The sequence below is a fragment of the Protobothrops mucrosquamatus genome, unplaced genomic scaffold (assembly GCF_001527695.2).
Source record: "Protobothrops mucrosquamatus isolate PMUCROS unplaced genomic scaffold, P.Mucros_1.0 scaffold1071, whole genome shotgun sequence".
In the NCBI taxonomy this organism is placed as follows: Eukaryota; Metazoa; Chordata; class Lepidosauria; order Squamata; family Viperidae; genus Protobothrops; species Protobothrops mucrosquamatus.
This window is the reverse complement of record NW_015387299.1, coordinates 205,512-225,546: the sequence shown is the minus strand read 5'-3', so window position 1 is coordinate 225,546 and position 20,035 is coordinate 205,512. Positions and strand designations below refer to the sequence as shown.

The 20,035-nt window shown below is 34.0% G+C and overlaps 1 protein-coding gene across 1 annotated transcript in view; it reads right to left on the bottom strand.

Annotated features, from left to right (window-relative positions):
- ASXL3 (ASXL transcriptional regulator 3) overlaps window positions 1–20,035 on the bottom strand; it is a 79,787-nt gene that overhangs the window by 4,267 nt on the left and 55,485 nt on the right. Inside the window, exons 7-10 of the mRNA XM_015820127.1 lie at window positions 16,705–16,868; window positions 4,635–4,731; window positions 3,711–3,816; window positions 452–2,369 (exon numbers count right to left, since the gene is read on the bottom strand). Coding sequence (XP_015675613.1) covers window positions 452–2,369; window positions 3,711–3,816; window positions 4,635–4,731; window positions 16,705–16,868 — 2,285 coding nt within the window. The remainder of the gene's footprint in view (window positions 1–451; window positions 2,370–3,710; window positions 3,817–4,634; window positions 4,732–16,704; window positions 16,869–20,035) is intronic.

Below are 20,035 nucleotides of genomic sequence, written 5' to 3'. Positions count from 1 at the left end.
CACTCTTTCATGTCTCATATGACTTCTCTCAGTGATTCTATTATTTTCATTGCATAATATAATGCATCTTAAGAACCAGAGGCATGAAAGACACAGTTTATGATTTTACAAATGTTACAGTGAACAATTTTCCTTCTTCATTAATGCGTTGCTCAATGACAAAACAAACATTTGCGAAGTATTATTGACAATTTCTAATGCTGTGTTCCTGAGGGTGGAAAATCACTTTTATAAAATATAGTATTTCATAATGGTGACATGATGTCAACTGAGGATGTTATAAGGAAATCTATTTATTGGCACCCTGCAAGGAACAATGAAATGATTTTGCAGGCAAAAATTAGTAATTATTTGTGGAAATTGCTTATGGAAACAGCTTCCAGTATTTCTTGATTTAACTAAAATCCAGTCCAGGTAATAAGTAAGTTTCTAAAGGTCTATTTCAATTTACCTTTAAGGGTGGGACTCTGGGTTCTTCTCTAGGTGGTGGCTCTCTTTCAGATGAATTTGTTGATGAATTACGATGGGTCTGATCATCTTCAATTCTAGCCCTCTTCTCTCTACAGATTCCAAAATTGTGATGTTCAGCTGTTTTCCTCTTTGGAATCTCCAGGTCCCTGCTTTCATTTCTTACTTCAGGTGACTTGGTAACTTCACTTGATTTTGAAGAATAGGAACTTTCAAACCGATTCTGTACAGTCCCTTGAAGTTTATGAGACTTATTTCTGCCAATTTCTAAAGATGATGCTGAGGTATATAACTTAGCATGAGACTTAGATGGAAGAGATTCAATATTTTTGCATTCTGCTACTTCCGTTAAGACAGATACTTCCAGTTGAGAGATTGCACTTTTATTTTCAGATCCTTGCTGGCTACCATGATTTCTCATTTTTATCACTTCTGGAGAAGAGCTTTCTGCAAGAGGAGAAATGAAACGGTTCTCTATTTCAGTTTGAGACCTACAGGTTTGATTAGTAAGATTTCTGGACTGGGATCCTTCTGTTATTGAAGGTTCAGATATGACAGCTTTCATAGCATCAGGTACACCTTGAAATGAATTTTGTTGTGATGGAATATTATCTTCTTGTGGAATATTAGGAATGCCACAGGTTTCTTCTTTCAGAGGTGACAAGGATTCTTCAGACAAACACAACGATTTTCTTTGCTGAATAAATCTTTCACTCACTGGCGAATTTGAAAGTGGAGATGCTTCTGAAGGTAATAGTAAACTATTTGAATGAGATGTTTCAGAAGCTAAAAGAACAGAAGACACTGAAGAAGTTTCAGATGTCAAGGGCAAATCAGACATTGGGGAAGTTTCTGACGGTAAAGGTAAATTAGAAGCTGGTGATGCCTCTGAAGTTAGGGGCAAATTTGACAACAGAGATGCTTCTGATGTTACAGGTGAGGCTGGCAGTGGAGATATTTCAGAAATTAAAGATGTATTCAGATTATCATCAACAGATTTTTGTTGAGTATCAGTTTCAGTGGTTTCAGTGCAAGACATGTCTGATGAGCACACAGTTTCAAGAGACACTGGTGTTGAAGGTTCCTCTGAAGTAGACTGGGTGTCACCTCCAGGAGATGCAAAACTGGCAGATGGTTCTTCTGGGCTTTCAGCAGAAAAAGATGTTTCAGAAATACAGGCATTTTCAGATGACAGTTCATCAGGGTTACTCTGCAATTCCATATGTACTGCAACACCTCCGCCAGTGAATAAGGAACCATTAAGGACAGGGGAATATTTTCCATGAGGACTAAGTTCTTTTATGGATTCCAAATCTTTTTCTTCCACATTACTAACAGAATTTGAGGAAGAAGCAGATTGTGAAGGTGATAAACTGCTTTCTATCTGATTTGTTATGACTGGCATTTCTTCCTGGGGATACTCCAATCTTTCCTCTTCTTTAATTTCAACATGAGATAATGGACTTAATACATCATTCATCACAATAAATGATTCAGAATTCCCTGTAAGCGGTAAAGGATCTGTTTCTTCATTTGTACCAACTGGACTAACTGGTCGTTCTGAATTCACATGTTCTTTTTGGTTCTCTTCCTGACATTCACAAATACTTGTCTCAACTTCCTCAGCAATCTCTTCTTGAATAATGGATTCTTCTGGAATCAAAATGTCTTCTGTTTCTGCCATTAGATCCTTGGCAGGAACATGCTCCATGTTGCAAAGTGCCTGACAGAAATCTCTCTCTGGCAAGAGTGGTGACTGGTTGCTCTTTTCTTCGTGATCATCAAAAGAGGGCTCTCTTGAAGGACCAGGCAAATCCGAAGAACCAGAGAGGGATTTATTATCGTCTTCATTATTTTGTACTGATGTAAGCTTCCTAGATTCTTCCACTGACATCCCCAACCTAATCAGAGATCACAGTTAAATTACATAACCATATTTCAATACACATACGTCAGAAAAACAGCTATAGAGTTTCATTCTATGCTATAAACATATAGTCTCTAAAGGAATCAAATATACCAAATTCCTGATCTACAAAAAGTATATTTGATTAATAAAATAATTTTTAAATGTGCTTATATAAAAACATTTCTTTTGCCATTTACTTACAGGTTAGGGTTAGGGTTTCATTCCACAGTGATTTATACTCAACTAAAGCCAGGGCAAAGAGACATCACATGGTTACATACAGAAAATTACTGTGCTTGCCCTGGTATCCAGCCTTCAGTGATATCATAGAAAATCTATCAGTGGACTGGAGAATGTGTTAAAAGCCTGTCATCTCTGGCCATTTTTCCACTAGCAGTTTACAGCATATTCTAGAGTTATCCAACCATTATTGTGCCAAAATGACAGTAATGAGGACAGATTCTATATCACCTCCATGATGGCTGGATGATGCCATGAAGGTATTATAAATCTCCAAAGAGGAAAAAGGGCTCAAATTTTGTTATTTTTAACTTCCTTCACTGGTGGTTTTTTTTTTTATTTCAGCTTACTGATAGAAAATATTTTTATCTTATCTAACTATTCTGTCACTATAAATATAGCACTTAGGGTACATAATATTTTTAGGACTGGCCTAAGGGGTATTTTTAGTTGGGTTTTAAAACAATTTTAAAATAACAAAGGCCAAATTAATATTTCCTTTTAATTATGTTTTTAACGGTGGTGTTTTTGTACTTTTGTATTTGTTTTTATTAGGCTGTTAGCCACCCTGAGTCCGCAAGGAGAAGGGCGGGGTAAAAATACAATAAATAATAATAATACTAATAATAATACACAAACATACATTGTTTTTATTCACTCAAGTAAATGCCCTAGTAAAGGATATTATGGAGGAAAAACAAGTACTAAAATAATTTTTGTGATTACATTTAGCTAATTTTATTACCTATGATTCCTTCTGAAATTTAAAGGTTAAAAAAGGATGGGTTTTACCTATTCATATTCAGTCTGTATTGTCTATATTTGAATTTAATACATCTGTGTTTAATATAGTTGGGGAAGGTTTTGATGAAACTGTAGATTACTTTTAGTGTTTAAAATAGGAGGTTGAGAAATTGAAAAAATAAATCCAAGGAAGCTTTAGCAATGGCAATAGGAACTAAAATAATTGTCAAATTTATTAGGTAATTTTTTTAAAACTAAAAGTTAAGAGTTCATGAAAGGCAAATGTACATTTTAATAGCTATGCACATTGTTACATATTGGAGGACATTTTTTTCTCTTTAATACTTACTTTTCTCCATAAAATCTTTCAAAGAACTTCTCTTTCCAGGGTTCTGTTTTCTTTTCCTTTTCAATTTCTTGCCTGATGCGCAACTGCATCTCAGGTGTAAATTCTCCTAAAAGATACAAGAAACGGAAGGTCCAAAGAATTAACTAGGGGTGCAACTGAGTTTTGTGTAGTGCAGGAATTTCTGCAGGAGACCCCTTATACAAATGCTGCGCTAAAGTTGCTTGGCCAACTGTGCTCTAAGGTTTCAAAACTTGGACAAATGTCAAAGATTTTTTGCACATCAACATTGCTTTCCCAAACATCATGCAGTTCCTGTGCTCTGCTAGCTGCTGCCTGAAATGCCACCATCTTTGGGCATGGACGGTTGAAGTTTTCCCCTATTGCAAAGAGTGGTTCAATATTCCATCCAAAATTTGAATCCAAGCATCAAAACTCAATCCAAAATTTATTTGCGAGAAACCTGTGCTAAAATGGTACTTGTAGTGCTGTTTTTAGTATTTCTAGAGTGTATTGGTGGGATTTAGTCACATGCATTTAGGTTTCCAAAGCTGACACTGATGAAAATGCTTGTTCATATTTTAAGTGAAAGTACCCAATGATAATCTATTGTGAGGTATAAGAGAAAGACGTGCTTAATACAACTGGAAGATGATCTAGTGTACATAGTTTTGAAATCTTGCCACTTTACATATTATCAATTTCATTGCTTAGTTTTCTATCCCGCCTTTCCTCCAGGAGCTCAAGGCAGTGTTATAGCACCCTGTTCCCAATTTTTCCCCACAACTGTGTAAGATACATTTGGGTTGAGAGAGAATAAAATATTTAAAGTGTTGAAATGTATGTTTCCTTGCTGTGACACAAGACGGGATCTCTTTATGGAGGGAAAACACTATTGGTTAAATCTAGTAACAAGTAGAAAATTACCTTCTGCCAATCGCTGTTTCCACCCTTGTGCTGCATATGCAAAGAATTCATTATTTAGAGCGGAACTACTGAGGCGCAAAACTCCATCACTTCCCATCTAGAAAATAAGCCGATGGTAGCAGAAGTCACTGTCAGAGATTGCTTCAACTAAGAGTACATAAGAAGAGAGCTCCAATCATGTGAAATGGGGAAGGATAGAAAGTAGGAATAACATAGGGAATAATGTGCTAATATTAAATAGCATTTTCATTATAGTCATCAAATTAAATGCAAGTGGCCTAATCCAACATCAGTGTGCCTATAATAATGTTCTGTTGTTTATGATATTGGAATCCTTTGTTTACGTGGAAATTGTTAAGTCCATTCTGTTCAATCGGGCTAATTTTCAAATAATGATGCAGTCTTTGTTTATGATCTAAGAGCAAATCAAAGAAACATTTTTGAGATGGAACAAATAATAGCAACATTGGAAACAAAATGTCCAATATCTCATCTCTAAAAAAAGAGTACATTTTTATGAAGTTATTCCAGTGACTAGCAAGAAATTGTTAGACCAACAGTATGTCCAAGTTTCATACAAAATTAAGAAATAAGTGAACTAATGCATTATTTCACAGAACTACAATGGGTAGAATTCAAAGCTAATAAAACAATATACTACTAGGATTCTGTGACCGTTCCTTCAATCAAGTTTCTAATGATGACATGAGACGAATGAAGTGCGATGGATGACTTGCAGTGGAGAAAAAATAGATACATTAAGAGTGTGGGCAACCTTTTTCATTGGTAGCTGAGGGCTACACCTTTTGGATCTCGAAATCTATAGTGTGCACTCACAATGTTATGTTAGAGCTTGCAGAGTGATTAGCAAAGTAGGTATGGTTAATAAAAACCAAAATAAGAAGTGGCAGTTTTAGTTTCTGGCTTCCTCCATTCATCTTAATCTCTTTTTAGATTAAGGATTGGAAGTCAGGTACCATTTTACATTAGAAACATTTGAAATATGAAAATATCCATTTTTCACCAAGTAAAGTTTCACACTTCTCATGATCTAATTTAAATATATTAAATAAAATATATTACTTTCAAAGGAAAGAGACGAAAAATCTGTCAGTTAAACGAATTGTTATGAGCTTCTTCTAAGACTTCGGCTCAATATCAATCACTACATGAGAATGTTTTTAAATCTTTAGTGCATGTATTGTATAAATTAAAGAATTAAAGAAAATGAAAGGAAGAGAAAACTAAAAATTTCTAAATAGACACTTAATTCAATAGTCTATGTTACAAAGAAGGCACAATTAACCATGAAAATTAAATAAGTATTTAGAGGAACATGCCAATAAAGTATTTTTAAAATACACTATTAATTTTTACGATTCTCAAGAACTGCTACCTAATGAAAACAATGCTTTACTGAGCCAGAATAACAAATGTTTTTAAAAGTTATTTTCTTCTTCTTTGGGGTTTGGAATTCTGATTTTGTCCAATTAAACACAATGAAATTACTATTCACCAGGCGTGCACTTTCTGAAGAACTTGCACCAAAAAGATTAGTTTTTTAAAAAAATATTTAAAAGTAGAAAACATATTTGATAGAATCCACCAGTTATTTTCATAAGCCAAGAAAAACTCAAACCTTAGTAAATAATAACTTTTTTGTAACTGGAATACATACTGTATTATACCATGTAAACATTTATTTTATAAAACTTCAAATCTTCATGATTTCCTAAAAGAATATACTATTTTACAGATGATCAAATTTTCCTGTATAGCTGATACCTTAAGAAGCATTCAACCAGTTAAATCTATTATCTGTTTGACTCCCTGCAGCTCAATCCAATATTACATATATAAAGCTACTGCTTAACCTTTATACATAATTGATAAGCAGAAACATTTCTCAAATAAAAGATTCAGTTATTATAGGTTGTAATTTTATAGTTAATATAAGCAGCAATACTGTAGATGTTACATTATTTGATTATACTACAATAGTAAAGCTTTAGCCTTATAACATCAAAGGCTTACTTTACTAAATTAACATTTTATCGTCCAATATTGATTTCCCATTTTAAAGGACAGTATTAAATTATTATTGCCTTTTAGAAATTTGTGAGGAAAAGATTATTTTAGAAACTTTCTTGCAGACATTTAAGAGGAAGGTGCCATAAAGAAAATGATTAGCTGTAACATTTTTTAGAAATGTAATAACACACACAGATTAAAACTATGTTTAAGACAGTCTATAAAATAAAGCTGAATGTTTACCATTCCATCATTTGTCAGACTGATCAAATCTCATAGGAGTCTATTTTTCAAAGTGTAAAATGTGACTCCATTTCATATCCAAATGTGGCCACTACAATTTTGACTTTAATCCAAAGTACCTTTTGAGGCATGAAGAAATCTGGAGTCTGATATTGTAGCTTTTACTACTATTAAATTATAAACACACTATCAAAGAAAGATTATGGCAGTCTGAAGATTCAAATATGTAATAAGTACTAACAAATTAATAGAAAAATGTCCATGATTGGCAAGTTCAGAGCCAAAAATCCACACACTGTAAGTAATTTAGAAAGGTCACTGAAAACTGCTCCATAAATTACAATCCAGAAGAAATCACAACATACCCAAATATTTCATCTGAGCAACTTCTGTAAAAGATACATTTTCTACAAGGAAATTTAGCAGTTAGGTAAGCTTCCTTAAACAAATACATGTATGCAACTGGCATATATGCATACTGTATGTCACCCTTTGCACCTTGAAATGCCAGAGAAACAAATCCAGGCAAGAGGTTTTTTTTAGGTTCAAAGTCAGAATAGACTGCGTTTTACCATTCCGCAAGGGGAAAATTAACATTCTTAAATTTTCCTATTTTGCCATAGGAATAGGGGTTTAATGATCCTGATGCACATCTTAGTATCAACTATCATATTACAGGGATGGATCAATGCTTAAACTATTGCACACAATACCAAAACATCTTCAAAATAAGTGTAAGAAAATGACAAGTTATTTTTCAACATAGTGCACACCGGATGAGTTGACAATACGGATTACTCTTAGAGTTCCAGATGAAACATTATTTAGCTACATGAATGAATTTTATTTGAGAAAACCAAGTGAAATGCAAAATGATAGTAATATAGATTTTTATGGAAAGGGGTTTAATTATTTTTATATATTTTACATTCTGAATGAGAAATGAAATGAAAAATTATTTTCCAAGTGAAATATATACTGGATAATATACTGTCAGTTTCTGGAATGTATGGGTAGAAAAGTATGCTTAGTGGGATACATATAACATGTTATACATGTCATGATAAACTTATCTCAGGAATTTAAACTTCCTCTGGCTATAACTAAATGAAATTGAGGAAATATTGGGCCATATATTATCAAATGCACATTGCAACAGACAACTAAATGAATATGTTTCAAAATATTAAACTACAGAATCATCAGAATATACTGAGACTGGCATGGTGACTATACAATAGCACAGATTTAAATCTAGTTTCAAAAATTCAAAAAGGGCTTACCTACTAAGCACTTTTCATATACTAAGCCAATTCATATACTATGCATATCAACTTGCTGTTCAGGTATATAAGCAATGCAGCTAAATAGCATAAAATGAACGCTTGATTATTACATTTATCCAAACTGTTATTCATGGCTAGTGAATTGATAGGTGAAATTTGCTGAATCAGGTCATTAATCTATTTAGACCGACATTGTTCTGCTCTGAGCGGCTTACTAACATTTGCTGCCTTAAATATTTTTCTTTAATGTCTTGAATTAAGGGCATTCTGCCCTGTGTTTGTCCTAAATTAAAACCCCAAAATTGCAACTGAATAATGCTGCCTTTGCGACACAGTTGCAAGGTAATCTAGTTTTATATTCTATCTCTGTATACAGAGGTTGTGTAAACAAATCCCAGTGTGTTACAGACTAGAAAGTATGTAAACAGTGTGTCTAAGAAAAACTGCAGGTAATCAAGAATGTATCTTCCCAAGAGAAGCGAAAGAAAATTGGACAGCAAACCAATTTCTTAAATGTAACAGCCACAATTCAGAAAAGTACAAGCAAAGGATCCATCAGCTTACTGGAAGAACAGGTTACTATCTGCAACAAGCAGAGTAAGAGGGAGTGGGGAGAAGTGCAGAAAAAAAGAAAATAAAGCTTTTTTCTGCATATTTTGGGTTGCAGCCAACTGCTTAAAATAATTTTTTTATTATAGTAACTGAAAGACTTTTATTAAAAAAGAATATAAATAAATGTTCTCCATTACCCAACCATAAAAGTATTTAAAAAGTTGACACCTCATTTTTCTAATGGAAAATTGGGCATTAATCATGTCATAAGACTCTTTTTTGGAAACCATAACATTTATCCATTACATTAATTGGTACTGTGGCAAACTAAAAATATACCAATTTTATTTCTAAATTTAGACTCTATAACTAAGATCTTTTTTTGCTTTACTAGCTGATAGAAATATCCCAATAGACAACATCTTACTAGCTTCCAAAATCAAGGGTTAGAGATAGAAGATGATGTGCCACCCATTCCTCAACTTTATCATCCTTCCTTAAGTGTTATCAGGGTAAAAAAAGATGAAAGAACTATTGTTTTAGATTGTTTTAGATCAAGAGTGACTATTCATCTTGGGAGAACATGTGAGAAGCTTCTAGAAATCAAAACTGGGAGCGCAGTATTTTGGATAAGAAATCTAATATCAAATGGTCGGGGAAGTCATAGATCACATATATGGAAAGATATAAACCATCTTGGAAGGGCACAAGAGATGAAACAGATATCACTGAGTATTTCAGAAGAAATACAAGAGTCAACCAAGGATGAGGTTTTTTTTAATTTTCCATGTTAGCAGATAATTTATTTAGGTGAGTTCTTCATTGCAGGGTAGAACGTTCCATGGACTTTGTCTTTAATGGGAAAGTCAGCAGCCCTTTCATTAATTGATTTAATTAATCTCTGGATATTTCAACAAATTTGTGAAAAAGAAACTGGTAGGTCAAAATTTAGAAAGATGATATAGGTTTCAGAGTGGCAGTCAGGCCAGAAATACTTTTATATATATATTTTTTAAAAAATATGGAGTTTGGTCTGATAAGGAAAATAGCTCCAAGAATTCTTCCCCTATTATTCCATGGCTTCAAAACATCTGTCTTTAGAAACAATCTGGGGCAATAAGGAACATCTGAACCTTCTTGGTTTTCTAAAGGCCAGAGATATAGAAAAATCAAGAAAAATGGCAAAAAGAAAGATCATATATTCTCCTATTTGTTTCATTACCGAAGTTTGATCTAGAAGGGTTATTTATGCTTTGATTTGTTAGATTTACAGATCAACTTTTCACCAGGAGCTCAGCATAGATAGTTGTATTTTTTATTTTGATAGCTTTAGCTTATGTACTTTTCAAGGACAGCTTGCTTTAGGCACAATATTTTATATGATAGCAGCTAGGAATCCATAAATGCCTTGGTTTATACACCCACTGAGTTTAGTTTAAAAGAGGTTGTTGAATTGAAATTGAAATACTCTTATCACAGAATAAGTGGGACTGGGAAATTGGCTTGCTCATTCATTCATTTGCTGCCTTTCTGTTGATAGGCACTCAATTTGAGAGAGAGGTAGAGACTAAGAAGATTGCTGGTTGTTGCTGTCTCATTTAGATAAAATTTTCTTGTACAGTGAACCCACTGTTTGTTAAGAGGCATATTTTTGCCAGAAACCAAAAGTAAATGCTGGTTTCTGGCAAAAATGCCATAAATTGTGGTCATGAGATTGCAGTTTGCTGTAGATAGCCTAAAATACAGTCATGTGACTATAGGCAGGCAGTCATCAGAACTTCGAACCTGAGTCACAACTAGCTGTTTTAGGAATCCGTCATAACTTTAAACAATCATTAAGTGACCAATTGTAAATGGAGGACTACCTATAATGGAAAAACACCAAAAAACACCAGAGGACAACAGAGGCTCACTACAGCAACCTGCAGAAAGCAAACCAGATTTGCTTCAGAAAATATTTGAACAACTGAATAATAAGTAAGCAGCATCACCTGATATTAAATTGACAGCATCTGAAAAAAATGGTGAAAGATTTGTAAAGGTGAAAGAAAAAGTGAAATAATAAAGAGGATACAGATAAAGAATGTAGAATAAATACAAAATTTGCAAGAATAAGAAATATTTCAAGGAGTGTTTTAGTGCACTTTGTCAGTAAGAAGACAAGGAATCAAGTTTTGCAGCAGCATTTTAATGCAAAACTGAAAATTGATAATACAAAGAAATTGTTCCTAAAGAAATACCTATTCGAATTTTGTGTAAGAGAAAAGAATATTGGTTTTTGACTGAATTGATTAAAGGAGAAAAATATTTCATGTCAATATCACATATTGGAAGGTGTAATCTTTATTTTTAAACAGCAGAGGTTTTGATTGAATTCTGTCCAAAAGGCAAGGAAATTTAAAAAAAAATAAAATTCAAAGAAGAATTGGAGAGATTCAAATGGAAGTGTCAGTGGAGATTGCAAAAGAAAACTGAAAGGGAAGATCTTGAATTAAGTGCTACAAGTATCATTTTTTTAAAAAAATTGGCTTGGTTATGCGTTACAAATGCTTAAGATAGAATATAAAGGGAGCAAATTCTTCTCAATAGAGAAATTAAATTAAAATTAAATATGGAATTGTTTTAAAGATAAGATAAGATAAGATAAGATAAGATAAGATAAGATAAGATAAGATAAGATAAGATAGCCTTTATTGTCATTTTTTTTTACTGTGGGCACAACGGCACACATCAAAAATGAAATTTAGTTGCCCACTCTCAAAGTGAAACATGTACATGACATGCCCTAAAAACATACTATATACAACATATGTATAGACCCACACCCCTACATATACATAACAAATAAATATTAAATACTGTCCATCTTGAATATATAACGGAAGGAGGAAGCTTGAGAGTTCACAAGGTTAATGCTATATGGAATGAAACTATGGCTGAATCTGAATGTTCTGCTGCGGATACCACGAAGCCTCCTCCCAGAAGGTAACAAGGAAAACAGGTCGTGAAGACAATGTAGTGTCCCAAATAATCTTACGGACCTTGCTCAAGCAGCGCTTCTGTGCTATGTCCTATATGGGAGGGAGGGGACTGCCAATGATCTTTTTGGCCATTCTCACCACTCTCTGCACCGCTTTCCTATCTGAAGCAGTGATGCTTCCAAATCAGACTGTGATGCTGTATGACAGGATGCTCTTGATCGTCCTCCTGTAGAAAGTGGTCAGGACAGCGGAAGGAAGATGTGCTTTTCTCATGCGACGCAGAAAATGCAGGCGCTGCTGTGCCCGCTTTACCAGTTTCTCACTGTTGAGCGACCAAGCCAACCCAGTCGTTAGCTGCACACCCAGGAATTTGATGCTGGTAACCATCTCCACTGGTGAATCATTTATGCACAGAGATGTGTGGCTGTGCCTGCCTTTTCTGAAATCAACAATGATCTCTTTGGTTTTTCCGATATTTAAAACTAGGCTTTTTTCCTTACAATTAATTACAATTAATTAATTAATTCCCAATTAAAAGCAGAACTTGTAATGACTGATAAGCATGGTAGATTTGTTGGGGTGGAAATTAATATGCATGGAACTAAGATTTAGATGGCCCAAATTTGGACAAAGTATTGTTTTACAAATGGAGAAACTAATATATGTTGCTTCTGAAAATTAATGTTTGCTGGAGTGATCTCCCCACAAGTGGACAGAACTTCTGAGAAAAATATTAAAATCACTCAAAGCAAGTTATCAAAGTTTTCTTTGATTTGATGGACAATTTAGGGCTGGGTGATATATGGAGAAAGAAAAATGGTACTTTAAGAAATTATGCCTATATATCCTTTTCAAAAATAGACATGATTTGGATTTCAAAAGAAATCGGCTACTAATGTATACTCAAAAGGGGACAAGATTTGATTTTAACAAGAAGCTATAGGCCCATATAATTATTGAATAATGACTACAAGAAGTTCACAAAAATTCCAGCTGACAAACTGAAAATAATTTTGCAGAAATTTATTCATGAGAGTCAATATAGATTTTTACCTAAAAGTCAATTAAAGGACAATGTTTAGAAATGGGCTGGGCATTTTGGAATATTTTGAGAACATAATAAAAAAAAACTATCTGTATTGATCTTCTAAGATGCAGAAAACAATTGGAATTGGGCTGCGAATAATATAGGGATGCTCACAGTCTCCTCTCTTCTTTATTTTGATTCTTGAAATAATGAACAGAGATATAAGACAAGATGAGGGAATATTGAAGTAAAGAATTTATAAAAAATCTATAAGTTAAGGGCTTTTGCAGATGACTTGGTGTTGGTTATGAAAGATCCTTTAAAGGGAAATAAAATATTAATGGCAAATTAAAAGTTCTTGGTGCATCAGCAGGTTTCAAGATTAATAAACAAAATATGAAGATGTTAACAAGAACTGTGAAACTGGAAGATCAAACAGAATTGATGAATAAAATGGGCTTTAAGATTGACAGGAAGATAAAATATCTGTGTATCACTATGACAAATATGAATTGCATGTTATTTCAAAATAACTATGTTAAGACATGGAATGAAGTTAAAAAGTTAGTTTAAGATGGGAAAAATTACAACTGTCATCACTGGGAAGAATTTCTGCAATAATAATAATAATAATAATAATAATAATAATAATAATAATAATAATAATAATAATAATAATAATAATAGTTGGAAGGGACCTTGGAGGTCATCGAGTCCAACCCCCTGCCCAGGCAGGAACCCTACACCATTTCAGACAAACGGCTGTCCAGTCTCTTCTTAAAAACTTCCAGTGTTGGAGCATTCACCACTTCTGGAGGCAGGTTGTTCCATTGGTTAATTGTTCTAACTGTCAGGAAGTTTCTCCTAAAAGTGAATGTCTTCCCTAGAATGATGTTTTTGTTTTAGACAATATCTGACAACTGATACACTATTTAAACAATGGCAGAAAGATGTACCTAAATTTTTATGGGAGGGGAAAGAGCCACAAGTTAAATATAAGGTGTTATAAGATGCAAAATAAATGTTTATCTGATTTGAAATTGTATTTTACAGCTTGCTGTTTGATTTGGATGAAAGGATAGGTGTTGCTGAGAAATGAAAAGTTTTGGAGTTAAAGGACATGACCCGAGATTTGAGTGGCATGGATGTTTGTGGCATGACAATGTCAAGGCTAATGTGAATTTTAAAAATCATTATGTTAGGTGTGCCATATTAAGAATATGGAATAGATACAAGTTGAGGTTATGCCCAAAAACACCTTTGTGGATCTCGGCACAAGAAGCATCTTATATACAAGAAATGGGCAAATACAAATGGCCAGGGCTTTTTTTCTCATAGAACGCCCAGAACGGAGTTCCGACACCTTTTTTGGATGGAACCTTGTAGGGTAGGCAAAGCAGGGTGTATGATGTGTGTGAGTTCCGGCACTTTTTTTTTTTTTTTAAAGCACTGCAAATGGCTAACTTGCTGTGAGATACCAGAATTTTGTGAAGAAAAATATAAAATAAAATCAAAAGAAGAACTGATGGTAGAGGGATATAGCATAGAAAATGAAGAAGCTAAAATACTCTGAGACTTTAGAATTCAAATGGAAACTACCTGCCACATTACACCCCAGACCTAACGATTGTTGGTAAGAAAGGCAAAAAAGTCTGGATAGTGGACACGGCAGTAGTTGGAGGCAGCAGAAGAGAAGAGAAAGAACTAGAGAAAACCACAAAATACAATGGCCTATAAATAAAAATAGAACAACTGTGGCAAACAAAAGAAAGCAAAGATAATACCAATAGTGATAGACATCTTGGGTGCAATCCCCAAACATCTGGAACACTACTTGAATACCATCAGCATTGACAAAATCATCACCAGTCAACTGCAAGAAGCAGCTTTACTTGGGACTGTTTACATCCTGTGACAATACTTTTAACATCATTAAACAAAAACATCTATCCATCCCAAGTCCTTGGGAAGAACTTGATAGGTGGGCAAAAATGCCAAATCAGTCTAAACATCGGGCTGACTGTGCCACCAATCATAGTAATAACTATTATTCATATATAATTTATATGCCACCCAACTCCAATGATTCTGAAAAATTTACTGAATGGTAATCAGAGCAGTCACAATGAATGGGCCATGCAACAGAAATGATGCTGTTGGGAAATAATCAGTCAAGCATGGAGAAGGAATCAAGCAGGAAATTAGCCTTGAATCACTGTGTACCCTCCAAGGGATCCAAGATTGAACCCCCACGCAACTCCATGGAGCCTTATCTATCTGTTTCCAAGGGAAGATAAACAGTCTAGGGAGATTTCTTGTATTATAGGCAGAATACAATAAAGTAGTTAGCTTGAACTCTACATGTATTGATCTGGTCACTTGTGCCTGACAGGTGCCTGAAGGGTGGAATCACACTGTTGCAGAGCCATTGTGGAATCACTGTACTACTATAAAGGGTCTTGTTTCTTCTTGACTGGGAAGAAAATTTAAGTATCCAAAGCCAAATTTATATATCTATTGATATATTCAGGAGATGAAAACTATGGATCTAACTGCAAATAATTTACTAAACTTGATAACATGAGAGCTGGGGATAAAAAAATCCCTGCAGTGGCAGTGTCTTTTGCCTTCCTGATCGTTATATAACAAAGTAGCATGACCAGAGGATTTTTCTCTTTATCTCACTCTCATCTTAGAAGTTTCTGAGAGTATTTTATTCTATGTATTTGTTCAGGTATTAGTTTACCATTGATGTTTTCTCCTAAGCCAAGAATATTGTCATATCTGCCTGTTATTATTAAAGTCTGGTTATCTTAAAGGAAAAGATCTAAGAGGATGTCATTTTCTTCCCCAGAGGTGATTTAGAGATTTTCTTTTTTTTAACTCCACCCCCACCCCACTCTTTAATTGTTCAAAATAGCACAAAAGTGACATATACTAAGCACTGGGTAAAAAGGTGAACCTGGTAAACAGCCAGGATAAAGTCCTATGAAGGCTGTTCCTGTCTCAGTGGAAAATACATCAGGTCGATATAAGACTGACAGAAGCAATCTTAAGGACTGAACAAGAAAGTGGGATAGAGCAAAATGCAAAAGAGCAGGGTAAAGAATAAGGGAGAGAAAGAAGTCTGCTCATGGGGTATCTTCTAGGGAAGTACTTTGCCTACCAATTCTTTCAACATGGTAAAGATTGTGTGGAGGCAGGAGGGCATTTGGAGATTTCCTTCTTAGCCCTGGAGCAGGTCCTTTCTCCTTGAGAGACATTCTCCATTCTTGTGGAGAGTAATATTAATTTACAAATGATTCTTCAATTATATAGTGTTCTAACAGAGTAATATCCACAAGAGGTTCACTAAATTTAAAGAAATAAGTTGAAAGCTAATGGCTTTGTGTCAGAAGTATACATGTTCATTGTTAATTAATGACTATTGATCTAAGATTGAAAGAACTGTAAAACAAACTCTAAGAACTTATAAAAACTTGCATATCTCAAATAGCAACTTCTCTTTCTCTTTTTGAAACTAATGTGATTGGTTTGCAAATATTTCCTCACAATGAAATGAGAGACGAAGCAGATAAATTAAGTGGGGAAATGAACACTATGGTTTAATGTTTATTAATGCTCAAGGCTTTAGGGAAAAGGGCATTAATAGTTGTTTCAGGTATGATGAAATGACAGGAAAAGTGATTCATCTACCTTGTTTAGGTCACAAAACACAACAATCTGGAAGATAATTCATCTTTTGCTGTCATGGCAAAAACCCTCTGCTGGACCTTTTCACCTAAAACATACTCCTTGATTTTTCAGCTATGATCATCAGAACAATTTCTATAACTTATATGTTGAACAGAAACACTCATGTCACTCAATATTAATCAATGTATAAAAGCAACAATTGAAAAATATTTACTATGAAAGAAATGTGAAGTACAGTTGTTTTGTTTACTCACCTGCCTATCTACTTCTGGAAGTAAAAGCAGGAGGTATTGTTGGAAATGCTGAGGTAATGAAAGAAATGTATGTTTGTTTATTAAAGCCCTCAAGTTGGTATTCACAAGAATAGATCCTGGTGTTTCTATATCAATGTCCTCGGCTTTGGTCCATTTCAAATGTCCTAGATTAAACAAATAAGAACACATTTAACTCTATCACAAATAAAAGAAGGCAAAGGTACATTTAATAAGTAAAATTCAAAACATTTACATTTCATATAGTATAGCAACTGTCCATGCTAAGGTGAGGAGCACTTTCTTTCCCAACACTTTTGAAAGCATTCTTCTACACACCACACACTTGCTTTCACATGTGCATAGTATTTTTGTTTCCTCTTTTCATATTATCAAAATAATGTTGCTTTATTTTATAGAAGGAACTATCTAACTATAGAAAATGAGTCAAATTCCAGTCTCATTACTTCATCAAACTATGCTGTTAAAATCAGTTGCTAAGCAAAATGTGTTAGAAACCAATAAAATGTGTTAGAAACTTGCAATAAAAGCTGTTTTAAAATAGAAACCAGCAAAAATCACATTATAAATTATACATTATAAATTGTTCTTTGTATACTTTCATGAAGGAACTAAAGCCACTAACACATTGTAAAGTTATGAATTAATCTTTTAAAAAAAATCTATATTTTCATATTTGAGTTGGTAAAGTAAGAACCATTGAGAAATAGAAAACAAAACAGGGTACTGGAGGTCAATAATCCATTACACAGACAGTGCTGCTGAAGTGATTTTGGATTTTATGACAATGGCCTAAGTAACCTTCATGAAGAACTGCTAGAGCAGATACCATGCTGAACTCATCAGGATGGTGTTAAACTAACAGGGGAACAGTGGCAGGAGTTCAGAAACAAATATGCATCCAAGCCTTAGAGCTAAGAAAACAGACTACAAAAAGAAAAGCAGGAGGCCAGAATGAAACTCAGAGATTCACAGACAGTCCAATAGCCAGTGCCACTCAAAATCTCAGTTGTTTCTACATTTATACATAGAAAATGGGAAATAAATAGGGAGATTAACACAAATACAAACACTGAGAACTAATGGCTTCTACTTATAGCTGGCACATAGCACAATTTATTCATAAGGAACAGATCCAACAAAAATGAGGTGGGGAGTGGCAATATATGTAAAGGAAAAATATGTTTGCATAGAAATCCAGTAATCAGAGCATTAATGCTCTACTGAAAGCATTTGTACAAGAATAAAATGAGACAGAAGGAAGAAATAAAGATGATATTGGGAATTTATTACAGATCACTTTAGCTGGCTGAAGATATGGATGAAGCTTTTATATAAGATTACCAGTCTTTCGAAGACCAATAGTAGAGATTTTAATTATAATGACATCAGCTGGGAATCTACCTCTGCTAAAAGTCAGAGAGCCAACAACTGTTTGTCCTTTCTTAATGACAATTTTATTTGTCAGAAAGTGGAAGAACAACAGACTTTGTCATCCTAGATCTAAATATCACTGACATGAAATAATTAGTTGAAGTAGTAAAGGTGACTGGTAGCTTTGGAAAATTAGTCATGTTACCCTTGAATTCATAATCTCCAGGGGAGGAGGTATGGAATAGAACCAGACCATTATTTTGTATTCCAAAAGATTAGACGTTGATAACCTTCAAGAGAAGCATGTTGGAGGGAAGCACAACAGGGTTATGTCCTGAACCCTGTGTTATTCAATATTTATAATGATTTGAAAGAAGGGGTTGAAGTGATAATTATCAAATTCGCAGATGACACAAAACTGGATTGGGTGACTAATATTTCAGAGGAAAGAAAGTTTTTAAAATATCTACACAAGCTTGAGTAGTGGGCTGAAGTAAACAGTGCAGAATTTAATAGCTGGAGGAAAAACATAGGACCCAAGTATAGGATGGGGAAGACCTGGTTTTGCAGTAATACATGTGAAAAGAATCTGGTTGACCTTGCCAACCACAAGTTAAATATGGTTAGCCATGTCCTGAAACTTTTAAAAGACAAATTCTATCTTGGGATTCATTAGCAGAAATATGGAGTCTAGATCACAGGAGTTAATTGTTTCACTCTAATCAGATCTCAGTTGGAATACGATTTGATATGCAGTTCTGGGCACTATAATTCAAAAAGGATAATGACAACTTTAACTGGGTTTAGAGGTAGGCTTCCAAAATAGTGATGGGTTTTGAAAGCAAGGTCTCTGAAGAATAGTTAAAAAGAATATGCTTGTTTTGCAGAAGAGGTGACTGAGGGGAAACATCATAGCAGATTTTAAATGTCTGAAAAGTTGTCACACAAGAGTAAACTTATTCCCTATTACTTCAAATATCAGATCCAGAAGCAATGAGTTAAAAAATATAAGGAAGTATAAACTGGGTATCAGAAGGAACATCATAATTATGTAAGCTATCAATCAGTGGAACAAGCTGTCACATGAAATGTTATGATCATCATTGTCTACACTGGAAGTAACAGTGATTTCAGTGTTGAAATTCATTTATTTTTTATTTTCAAAAACTGAAATGTTAAGAACAGAACTTAAAAATAAATAGAATTAAAAATCAGACATAATTGTTCCTAATGGGAATCTAATTTCTCATACATTTTCCTTGCTTAAAAAAGGTGTTTTGTTTTTTTTAAAAATCCTGCATATGCAACTCCAAGATACAAATTAAAAGTTGGGGGCTGGAGGGCACAGAATCTTAAAACAAAATCAAAAATTTGTGTCCATTAAAGCCGTAGTCTCTCAATGATATAAACAATAAAAAGTCAGCAAATGTATTTTCTCATTTTGCTTAACTTAACTTTAAAAATAATGTATTATGCACTAACTTTCCTTCTTCCCTCCTTCATGAAACTGAAGATAGCTTGTATAAAATTACAAGAACCTGAGCAGAAACGCTCAGTTTAAGCAGGATAGTGGTAATCATATGCCATCAGGCTGTCTCATGAGATAATAATTCTAGTACTTAATAATAGCTAAAAATGAAGACAACATCTAGCTCACAGAAATTCTATTTAGCCCTGACTTTTGAGATTTATTGATTTACTGATTTATTACATTTGTAATCTATCTTTCCTGCAAGATGTCAAGGTGCTACACACATGTGGAGTAGGGATGAAGAGTGACATTTATCTTACAGTAACAACACAGTCTGTAGTTCAAGAGAAAATAACAGTTGGGCACAAAAAAATGAGCAAATGGTCTCTCTGATTATGTGGAAACCTGTTCTCCTGTTCCCATAAACGTTGTAACCATTCTCAGGAATTGTTGACTGTTAAAAAAAAG